We start from the raw sequence: 12132 nt of genomic DNA, 5'->3' as shown, positions 1-12132 counted from the left end.
GCGCCACCCGCGTCCCTGCAAGAGAGATTTACTCTATTATTATTATTATTATTATTATTATTATTATTATTATTATTAAAAAAGAATGTCAAAAACACTTCCTAACAGTATGATGCACCAATCCATTTAATCAGGTGTGCCAGCTCTAGAGGGCCAAGGTGTCTTTGGCCCCCTTAATATTTGTCGGAAGGGGGCCAGGTCCTCTCAATGTTGAAGGGGCCTGACACGAGTCACATGTTCATGAAGTCACATGCATTACGCATCACGTGTCCCAGCTTCAGTGGGCAGCTCCTCTAGAATGCTCCGTCTCCTCCAAATGTCACACACACAATGTGTGACATGAGTAACGTCACATGCATATTGGGAGCAACCTGGTGTCTTTGCATTTAATATTAAGCACCAGGGATGTGGGTGGCGCTGCGGTCTAAACCACTGAACATCTTGGGCTTGCCGATCAGAAGGTTGGTGGTTCGAATCCCCGCAACAGGGTGAGCTCCCATTGTTCGGTCCCAGCTTCTGCCAACCTAGCAGTTCGAAAGCACGTCAAAGTGCAAGTAGATAAATAAGTACTGCTCCAGCAGGAAGGTAAACGGCGTTTCCGTGCGCTGCTCTGGTTCGCCAGAAGCAGCTTAGTCATGCTGGCCACATGACCCGGAAGCTGTTTGCGGACAAACGCCGGCTCCCTCGGCCAGTAAAGTGAGATGAGCACCGCAACCCCAGAGTCGTCCGCGACTGGACTTAATGGTCAGGGGGTCCCTTTACCTTTACCAGGGAAATTGTAGCAACCAATTCATACAGAGATTCTAAAATGGAATTCGTCACAGCACTAGAAACCCTACCAAAGGAAACAATTTTAATTTGGCAAAGCCAGAGGCTGGGTGAGCTAATAGTCTTTCCCACCACTATGATTTTATATTTCCTACTAGAAGGCCAAGGGCTCATTTGCCCTCTGGGTCAAGCATGTAGTAGATCTCTGGGTCTCCAAAGGCTACCTCTGAAGGAACACCTCCTATGTGTTATTGTGTTGTCATATCAACTTACAAAACACCGCACAAAGGATTGCAGAGTGCTGTACTTACTAGCGTTTTTTTAAAAAAACTTCCCAGAGCATGGTAGCATGGAGTAAATCAGGGTAAAAGTAGAAAGTTTCATATCTGGGCGGGGGGAGGGGGAGAGAACTAAATCAGGAACACCCAACTGGTGTTTGGGCCTTAAACCCATATTTCATCCGGAACAATTTTGAGAAAGGGCACAGGGCTTCCTATATTCCCATTGGTTCTGGAAATGACACAGCAGATGAGTAGCTGCAGACAAGGGCTTATCCACACTTTCCAGGCACAGTTAATGCTTTAAAGCTTTGTGTATGAGTGCTCTCTCTTGCTCTCTCCCCCCAAGCCTTCCCTGCCAAAACCTGCTCTTTACTGCTCAATTGGAGCAAATGGCAATTTGCAGAAAACACAACTTGCTGTTTGTTGTGCTTCAGCTTTAAAAAGCAGGTTTTTGTGGGGAAAGTTCTTATATATATATATTTTTATTTATGATTTTCAGTTTTATACATTTCAATAACTTTACAATCATTTTAACATTTCAAAACTTGACTTCCTTGCCCCTCTTTCTGTGGTACCTTAAATTTACTTTTTAAAATATTTTCTGCATATCTAAATTAACTTAATTTGCTCTTCTACTTTAAATATATACTCTTATAAAACTGCACGTTATTACAATAATCCTGCCAATGCTCTTTGTGGGGAAAGTTCTGGGGTGAAAAAAACCAGCACAGACCTGTGCCCAGAAAGAGTGGGGCAAAAGTTAAGTTTGAGTCAATTGGAACGAATTTACTACTGATTTTGTCAAAGCTTTTCAGAGTGGAACCAAAGGGTTCAGCTCATCCTTAATCCCAGCAAGATGAGAGAAAATCACGAATGACTGCTGGAAGCCAATTAACCCAGATATGCAAGTTAAAAAAAGATAGGTTATAGTTTGGGGAGTTGGGCATAAAGGTGGATGCCATAGCTACCTGGCCAATATAGTGCTTCATGAGCATAATAAACAACACAACTGTATATAATTACTGCTTCTTAGAGGTCCAAATGCTAAGTGCTGAATACATCAAGGAAGTGTGTGTTTTGCTCAGTGCTAGAGAAGATCCAAATAATTTCAAAAAGAGAGCAGCCTTCATTGCTAACAATTAATTTCCCAACTTCTCAATGCAACATTTTTTCCTTTTCTCTGTGCAATTTGCAAGCTTGCTTAATACTTGGTAATTTTTGGAAGCTGTTACACTAGTGCTGCTGTTCATTTATTTCTCTTATGCTCGTACACAGCTACCTATATATTTAGGTGGTGTGCAAAATGTGTTGACTCAAGGATCAAGCGATGACTTACACATATGGCTGTGCCATCAAAGGTTAAGGTAAAGGGACCCTAACCATTAGGTCCAGTCGTGGACGACTCTGGGGTTGCGGCGCTCATCTTGCTTTATTAGCCGAGGGAGCTGGCGTTTGTCCGCAGACAGCTTCTGGGTCATGTGGCCAGCATGATTAAGCCACTTCAGGCAAACCAGAGCAGTGCACGGAAATGCTGTTTACCTTCCCGCCAGAGTGGTACCTATTTATCTACTTGCACTTTGACATGCTTTTGAACTGCTAGGTTGGTAGGAGCAGGAACCAAGCAAGGGAGCTCACCCCGTCGCGGGGATTCGAACCACCAACCTTCTGATCGGCAAGCCCTAGGCTCTGTTGTTTAACCCACAGCACCACCCACGTCATCAAAAGTTAGCTACTGCCAAAAAGCCTTTTATTCAGACTAGGAGAAGCTCATCAACCTAGTGGCAGGAAATAAGACAAACTTTGCTGCCTCCATTGCATCCTCATTGTGCAGAGTCATTTACAGTCTGGCCCAGAACCGACAGCAGGTCACTGTGGCTTGTTCACAAAGCATTTTGAGGGGAAAAAATTGCTTGCATCCACCAGGATCTTGACTCTGCTGTTACAGCAGCTGAATCTTAAGGGGTGTCCAGAGGTCTACCCGTAAGATGGCAGAGGTCAAGCAGTATCCTTCCCAAGGATTGCTTGACCCACAAAACCAGTGGCCTCCACTCTTTCTGCAGCCACTACTTCCCCATCTTCTGCCATCCAAGGATGCTCTCAACTTACCTCAGGGAGGAAGGAGACAGGAGTGGCTGTGAGTGCAGCAGAAATTAGAATTGGATCCAGCTCTTGGGCAGAGCTTTATTTTCCCCCTGAGGAGAGCATGGGGAATACATGTCACATCATCCCTAAGGGAAAGTGATGCTGTTCATATCAGTTACCGCAGATGGAGGACTGGGCTGGTGGAAATAGACAGGAATAGCATCATCTTCCCACCAGGGATGCTGTGATGTGTAGCCTGAGTGCACTCTTTGGTGGGAAAGGAAGATCTGCAGGGGAGCTGAGACAACCTCTGTCATCAATGGGACCCCCTTCTCCTACTCTGGGTAAGTTGGGAGGATAGCTTGGCTGGGGGGTGGGGGAAGGTGGCAGAGACAACAAGCAAGAGTTCCAGTGACCATGGCTGATATTTATTTATTTATTTAGCTAGTTAATTAGTTTATTTTTTATATCCTCTCCTTCCTCCATTCCTGAGCATAGGCCAGTTAACAGCACAAGGTCACTAAACCAAACATAAAAATATAGTAAAACAGCAGCAAGACATATCTACTGGGCCACACTCTGAATGCAATGCAGTTCATGATCCAAGTGCCTGGACAAACAGGAACGAATTCAGCCTGGGTTTTAACTTGTCAAGCACAGGGGCAGGCCAAGTGTCACCTGGAAGGGTTTTGCATTTGCTCGGTTAGAGGTTCACCAAGGATCCCTTTGAGGAAGCTCCTTCAAAGTAAACGAAGGGAGGCTTGTGCATCCCTAAATCCCTCTTAATAATTCAGTCTTATGCACTCAACTCAAGCAAGAGTAGCTTTCAGCTGACTGTTTTGTAGTTCCCAGTGACTGGAAAGCAGTGGCTGACAAACAAACTTTGTCCATGAGTATATGGAGATACTTTAGTCGACCCAACCAAATTATTTGATGGATACCTCCACGACAGCACATCCCAACATGATGTCGGCATGCTTTAATGTAAGCTTTGCAAAATGAATTATCTCCTTTAAGATAGGACCAAGGGCTGATTCCCACATGACACTGTCACACGTTTTGATGATCTGCATGTGTGAACGAACCATAAGGAACTGCTTTATACAGAGTCAGGTAAACAGTCCACCTGACTTAGAATTCTGACCAACAGCAATTCTCCACATGTGTATTCATGTGAACATGTGATAGAGCACTTCAGTAAGTCTTTAGCTAAAACCTGAACATCTCTGAGTGGAAAATCAGATTTATGAAGTTACAGAAACCGCCTTTGGGTGGAGATGCGCCTTTAGGTCAAACAAGAGAAGATAACATCATCCCTGGCACTCTTGATGAACATCAAATTATTCAGCAGCAAAATATATTCAGTGAAATCATCTCTGCAGAAAATGAATGCCAGCTTCACTGAACTTTCAGTGTTTATGTACAGATCTCCATCCCACATCGGGTGGGATTCACCCAACAAGGCATATGCAAGGACTTTTGCTTGAGTAATGGAGCTTTCCCCCATGTGCCCCCTACATTTGGAGAACCCCCAGAATAGTGTATGGGAGGAGGGGGTTGTTCCACCCTTAGCCAATATTCTACTCTAAGGGGCACTTCCAACATGATGGAGCAGCAAGCTTGTGTTTAAAACTGCCTGATGACAAAGGGAGCCACAACCAATAATGGCTTCCTGGATTAGCTGTTTCAATGTACATGTATACAGTGGTACCTCGCAAGACGAATGCCTCGCAAGACGAAAAACTCGCAAGACGAAAGATTTTTTCGTTTTTTGAGTTGCTTCGCAAGACGAATTTCCCTATGGGCTTGCTTCGCAAGACGAAAAACGAAAACGTCTTGCAAGTTTGTTTCCTTTTTCTTAAAACCGTTAATACCCAGGGTGACTTCGAGGAGCAACTCATAGCATGCGGTGTGGTAGCCTTTTTTGAGGTTTTTGAAGACTTTGGTGATTTTGAAGACTTTGGGAGACCGTGCTTCGCAAGACGAAAAATTCGCAAGACAAAAAAACTCGCAGAACGAATTAATTTCGTCTTGCGAGGCACCACTGTACCACGTTTGCACAACTTGTGACACACCAGGCTGAATACAGCTCACAATGGCAGAATGAGTGAAGCAGGGATGGAAAGAAACTGAGAGGAAAATGGCAGTTTTAAACAACAGCAGAGGTTTGAGTGAAGCAGGTATGGAAGGCTACTGGGGAGCTGTGTTCTCTTAAGCACCTGTTTTAACGAAAAGAAATGGCAGAGGTAGGTGCAACACAGAAATTAACAAGTTTTCCAAATTCCCTTTTCACTGTTCTCAGACCTTGTTTTAAATTGCCACATCCCCGCCTCAGTGTCACCCCCTGATCGCTCTACTCAAAATCTACTGTTTAAAATCCCAATTTTCACCCTCTCAGTGGTTCTCCCTTCTTGCTCCAGTTCTGTGGCCACTGCCATTTTAAAACCTGCCTTCACTTTTGCTCCCCTTCATGACCCTGGCATTATGCAAATCCAGGTTTGTGATGAGGCACTACATATTGTCCACTGGGAGCTGCGCTCTGACATTCTTACAATAAACGCTCCCCATGAACAGAGGTGGGTGGGTGGAATTATAGCTTCCGCAAAATTATGCACTATATATATATATATGCTGATATGCTTGTTTTATGTATATATATTTCTCACATACCTATGCAGTACATGTGGCAGTAAAATGTATGTACAGTCTTCTTGTGAAACATTTCATACATAAAAACGTATTTTAAAAAACAACACAAAGTCTCCCCCTTTTGAAGCTTCCACAGATGTTTTACCTGCACATCCATCCTGAATTTCATTGTAACAATAGCTACAACATTTTGCATTTAATTTCCCCCCTCAACTTGTTGTTCCATGTTTACTTACCAAGCCTCCGCATGTTGAAAGTGCTACAGATGAGTTTTTGTGCAATCGCAAGACACCTTGATAAAAGCAAAAGTCTTCTGCTGGGTATGTGTGTATTGACTTGGTTCTCCCCTTGCCCAGGGTCTGTATTGTAAATCCAGGTGCCACGAGAAAATCTGAAGTCTTCAGGTCAAGCTGGAAGTCATGGCCAAATCCATGGAAATGGAGGTGCAGCGAGTCAGTTTCTCGCTCAGATGCTTCTCTCTTCCTCCTTTCATGGTGTGCAACTCCATGACTTACATAAGCCCCCTTTTGGTCTACTTCATATGCTGTCACAATAACATATTCTGTAAGCAGTCAAGGCATAGAGTCAGAACTTTCAGCAGCATGGATGGCGGCAGATGCAAATGCAAGTGTTTGCATGCATTTGTACGCACAGATTTCCTGTTGCAACCTGGCTACTGAAAATGTCCCCTGGGAGGAGGGCTTGATTGTTAAATTGCTCTGGGTAGCCCTATGAAAGGAAATAGGGGTCTCCTAAGAACTCTCAGAAGGGACGCGGGTGGCGCTGTGGCCTAATCACTGCACATGAAAGCTCATACCAAGAACTAACTTAGTTGGTCTTAAAGGTGCTACTGGAAGGATTTTTTTATTTTGACTATGGCAGACCAACACGGCTACCTATCTGTAACTGCCCCTAGCATGTGACACGTGTGATGTCAGGTGTGGAGGCAGCTGGTCATGGTTTGGGAGGGGGGTGGCCTTAAGGGCCAAATTTGGACTCATGATGGATATAATGAAACCCATTGATCCCATGATTTGAGGTCTCTCTGGCCCCTTCTGCACTCTACATTTAAATCAGCAACATACCAACAGTCAAGTCTCGCCTCAGAGAATCCTAACCGTAGTTTGTGGTGGGTGCTGAGAGTTCGTAAAGGTAAAGAGACCCCTGACCATTAGGTCCAGTCGCGGACGACTCTGGAGTTGCGGCGCTCATCTCGCTTTATTGGCCGAGGGAGCCGGCGTACAGCTTCCGGGTCATGTGGCCAGCATGACTAAGCCGCTTCTGGCGAACCAGAGCAGCGCACGAAAACGCCATTTACCTTCCTGCCAGAGTGGTACCTATTTAACTACTTGACTTCATGCTTTCGAACTGCTAGGTTGGCAGGAGCAGGGACCGAACAACGGGAGCTCACCCCGTCGCAGGGATTTGAACCGCCGACCTTCCGATCGGCAAGCCCTAAGTCCTGGGAGATTGAAGTGTTCTCCTACTGGTTTCTCTGTTTTGTGATTCTTGATGTCAGACTTATGTCCATTTATTAATAAAAGACATTGGATTCTTATCCCATTATACATGACTAAGCCATTTCTCACCTTCTCACCCCTTGCCTTTTCCTGTAAGACCTATTACAGTCGTTAAGAGTCGTCAGCAGGCTCATCTCAGCTATCTCCCATTCCCACCACCCTTCTGAGTAATACCCCTCCCCACCTTCTCACTATATAGAAGGATCTGGCAACTTCTGTTTCAGTGTATCTGAAGAAGTGTGCTTGCACACGAAAGCTCATACCAAGAACTAACTTAGTTGGTCTTAAAGGTGCTACTGGAAGGATTTTTTTATTATGCTAGGGGCAGGTAAGGATGTTGCTCCAAAGGAACAATAGGAGGGCAGTTTCTTAACAAGGAGGCTTGCTGACTGCCCTGACAGTGCTGCTGGGTTAGGTTCCACTAGAGAGCTGCTCATTGGGAATGCAGAGTGCTTTACAATCAGCTGCTCATCTTTTGCCGGCAGTGGTTTGATTTCACTGTGACATCAAGTGATTGACGGGTGGACCTATCAAAACTGGCCCAGGGGGTTGTGGGCTGGATCCAGTGTCCCACCCCTGCAGTAAATGGGAGTTTTGTGGACATAGCCTTTTTGCATTCCTGCATAAAAGAATCCATTAATCCATTATCACAATTTTTTTAAAGCAGATTCATTTTCCTAGCGATTACAGACCTAGCATTTACTCTGCATTTCAAGGGTAGATGATGAGAAACATAACTTATTCTAATAGCAGTGAGGTTGTGAGGAATCTTGTTGTGTTTGCGGCCCAGATAATCCTTACTAGATGCAACAGAGGGGAAGGAGAGAATTATGTACACAATGGCTCCATCTTTGCCAGAAGCCATGTGTTTAATCCATCTAGTTCCAACCTACAAAGGATAGCAGTTTCCCCAAAGCTGTTTAAATGCTATCTTGAGAGCATCTCAAATAAAAGTCCTGATAAACTTAACGAGAAAGTTCCACTTGAATTCCAGGGAGACCTTCACTGAATGTTTCAGGCTATTAATGTTCACTATTCAGCACCCCCTGGTGTCTTCCTTCTTATCTCCACGAGCACAACTTCTTTTAATACAGACTTGTAAATTGGCTCTCAAAAGTCACAGCCCTGCAACATTTTTCAAAAAAGACTTGCTTGCTCGGAGTGTTTGGTGGTGGCAGTGGGCTGGAGGGTTTGCTCCTCATGCATCCAGCCTAGAAGCTTAGTAGGCTGGTGATGGAGCCCCTTTGCTGCCAACCAATTACAGTCACACCTCAGGTTACAGTTGCTTCAGGTTGTGTTTTTTCGGGTTATGGACCTGCCGAAACCCAGAAGTACTGGAACAGGTTACTTCCGGGTTTCGGCGGTTGCACATGCGCAAAAGCGCTAAATCGCGCTTTGTGCATGTTCAGAAGCGCCAAATCGCAGATGCACAGATGTGCCGCTGTGGGTTGCAAATGCTGCGGGTTGTGAACGTACATCCTGCAAGGATCATGTTCGCAGCCCGAGCGTCCACTGTATATTTATGCATGGTTACCTGGGGATAAGTCCCATTCAATTCAGTAGGACTTACATAGACAAAGGGCTGTACTGTCATTGTATGAATATCAACAGAAGCATGGTGCGTGTGAATAAGCCCAAGTACCCGATTAACACCCTGATCCAGATAGCTCAGTTGGTAGAGCATATGACTCTAAATCTCAGGGCAATGGGTTCAAGCCCCACGTTGGGCAAAAAGATTCATGCATTGCAGGGGGTTGGACTAGATGACCCTCAGGGTCCCTTTCAATTCTATGATTCCATGTTAGGCAGGCATGAGGCCCATTTGCTCTAAGTCCAGCAACAGAAAGACACCAGTCTGGCAGCTCTTTCCATCTGCTGCTGGTCCTTTTTGGTGTCTCTGCTGGATGGGAGGGAACAACCTTTGCTTCGTGAGCATCATCCAGTATGGAAATCCACGAGGCTGCCAGAGAATGGTAGAGGCAATCTGTGCCTTCCCTGGGAACCTGCATGGGGGTGGGGGGGGCGGGGGAGGAAGCCTCCCAGCATAGTTAACAAACTGAGATGCTGAAGGGGGGGGGGGGGTCAAGCACTGCACATCTCTGTTGTGACCTTGCTGGGTTTCTATGACGTGTGCCTCCACCCCCTGTCCAGAAACATAGGTGACTTGTCAGAGGAAGGGCAAATGGTCAAAGGCCTGGAAACGATGCCTTATGAAGAACGGCTAAGGGAGCTGGGCATGTTTAGCCTGGAGAAGAGGAGGTTAAGGGGTGATATGATAGCCATGTTCAAATATATAAAAGGATGTCATATAGAGGAGGGAGAAAGGTTGTTTTCTGCTGCTCCAGAGAAGCGGAGACGGAGCAATGGATCCAAACTACAAGAAAGAAGATTCCACCTAAACATTAGGAAGAACTTCCTGACAGTAAGAGCTGTTCGACAGTGGAATTTGCTGCCAAGGAGTGTGGTGGAGTCTCCTTCTTTGGAGGTCTTTAAGCAGAGGCTTGACAACCATATGTCAGGAATGCTCTGATGGTGTTTCCTGCTTGGCAGGGAGTTGGACTCGATGGCCCTTGTGGTCTCTTCCAACTCTATGATTCTATGATTCACTCTACCCATCTTCAGATAGCCTGCTCACTCACCTGGGTGACCTTCCTAATCACCTATGGCAACCAGGTGAGTAGTTAAAAACAATTATGCTTTATTCATCATGTTGCTTTCTGACACTATTACAGAACAGGGTAGTTCCAGTAGGGTATTTTGCATCTGGAAGTTTTGTAAGCCTATGAAAAAAAAGGGCTGAACTTCCTCTGGTCACAATCGTGGGGAAAGGGTGCACAGTCTGCACCCCACAATATTTGGATTGTTAATGAGGCTCAATTCTGAGTGGAGCAACTCAGCAATTGGGCAGACCTTTCCTTCTCGGCTCCTATCACCATGTAGTAAGACTTCACTGAGGGCAACAGTTACTCATTAGCTTGAATGTGTGTGGATGTGATTTCCTCACCCATTAAGTTATTATTCTTAGGTCTTATGTTGCAGGGCAGCAGCCACTCCAGACGGGAAGAAAGCCAGTTACAAATATATCCGTTTAATTTAAGAAAGCCACGCTAAAATAGCATATACATTAATGTGCCTGTGGAAATCCATTAAGGCCAATCAAAGGCAATGCATCACGTATAGCCCATATTTCACAATCTCTGCTATTCCAGATATCAACATATTAATCAAAGAGTTTTCACTATTCGTTTATAGAAAGCAGCAGGTTTTGTTTACAGCCCAGTCGTAAGCGTATGTTTTTGGAATTAAGATGTAATTGGGAGAAAGCCCGATTGGGCTCAGTGGGGCTTATTTCTCAGTAGACCTGCATTGGACATGTAGCCTAGAACAGCCACAGAATCTAAACATTAGCAACACCTATTTCAAAACACTTTGTGGTCCCAGGTGCATGAGTTATCAATCCTATTAATATGGGCAGAACCTCACTCAACCACTCCAAATAAAACCCTATGCACACCTACCTAGACAAAGGTCCCATTGAACTCAATGGAGCTTACTTCACGGGAGGCATGCACAGGATTTCACCATGTGACTGCAATTCTATGCACCCTTATTCAGAAGCAAGTCTCCCTGAATACATGGAAACTCATTGACTTCTGAGTAAACAGGCATCGGGCTTTACAAGCCCCATGTCAGAAGAGCTCCTGAGCCTACGCAGAGAATTATAAAGGAAGCCAAAGAGATCATTTCCATTGGACACCAGCCAACTCCCTTACAGGCTAATATAACCAATCACAAGGGTTAATACAATATAGGATCTACTCTGCTCACTTACCACTGTTGTCTGTGAACTCCAACAACTCAGAGTGCAAAGAAGAAAGGAGATCTGGGCTCCCAGCGGCTGCTTGACCCGCGCATGTCACAGGTGCACCCTGGAAAAGGGAGGGGTGGCAATAATAATAACAGTAACAATAATGCTATTATTTATACCCCACCCTTCTGGATGGATATATACAAAGATTTAAGAAATATAGGCAAATGGGGAAAGGTTAGAAAGAGCAGAATTGATTTATGGATTCTCTGTATTGCAAAGTCCTTCTTAATGCAACCAGCATTATTTGGGATAGTCCTGCTGCGGAGATCACCGAATACTGGCTTTACTGCAGTTTGCAAGAGAGAAAGCGAGAGGAGGCTTTCGCACAGCTGTTCTGGGAGAACCTACCTGGAGCTGCGCTTGGAAGAGCAGCCAAAGCCACAGCCCCGCCAGGCTGCCGGACGGCATCCTCTCCCGCCAAGCGGAGCTCCGCAAACCACCCCTAGCGACGGAGCAGCCCGGACGCCGGGCGCCTGGCTCCTGTTTTGGAGAGGGAAGCGGAGCGCGCTGCCAGGGTGGCCGAGAGCCGCATGCCCCGGAGCGGCAGCCTAAAGCGCAGGCATGGCAGGAATGAGCGGAGCCCTCCTTCACTTGGCTGCTGCGGGAGAGGGACGCCCAGCGGCTAAAAGGTGCCTCGTCGAGAGGGGCGGCGGGGGCGGCGGGCTGCGCTGGCGAGGCAGGAGGCGGCAGGTCGGGGCTGCGCGGCGCGCCAGGTGCGGCTCTCCATGGCCATGCGCCCCAGCTGCGCTCCGGCGGCGGCAGCCTCCGTTGGGCAGGGCGGGGAGGGGGCAGCCGGCCGGCTTCTGCCGAAGGGGCAGCTCTCCCTGTCCCGCCCAGCACCTGCTGCCTCTGCCGCCCCCCTACTCCTCCCACATAGAGGCGAAGGACGCCCCTCGGCAAAGGAGAGAGGGGAGGGGCGTGGGACTTTGCGCGCAAGCTCGCCGACTCTGCCTTTGTCCTC

General features: G+C 46.4%; 1 protein-coding gene across 1 annotated transcript in view; it reads right to left on the bottom strand.

Annotated features, from left to right (window-relative positions):
* Nucleotides 1–11758, bottom strand: part of ADAMTS16 (ADAM metallopeptidase with thrombospondin type 1 motif 16) — an 86256-nt gene extending 74498 nt beyond the window's left edge. Inside the window, exons 1-3 of the mRNA XM_081014653.1 lie at nucleotides 11520–11758; nucleotides 11133–11229; nucleotides 6017–6342 (exon numbers count right to left, since the gene is read on the bottom strand). Of these exons, the coding sequence (XP_080870779.1) occupies nucleotides 6017–6342; nucleotides 11133–11229; nucleotides 11520–11579 (483 nt within the window). The 5' untranslated portion in view covers nucleotides 11580–11758. The remainder of the gene's footprint in view (nucleotides 1–6016; nucleotides 6343–11132; nucleotides 11230–11519) is intronic.
* Nucleotides 11759–12132: the final 374 nt, after the last annotated feature.

Source organism: Podarcis pityusensis (assembly GCF_964106645.2).
Source record: "Podarcis pityusensis genome assembly, chromosome: 7".
Lineage (NCBI taxonomy): Eukaryota > Metazoa > Chordata > Lepidosauria > Squamata > Lacertidae > Podarcis > Podarcis pityusensis.
The sequence above is the reverse complement of the archived record's forward strand: the minus strand, read 5'-3'. Positions and strand labels throughout refer to the sequence as shown.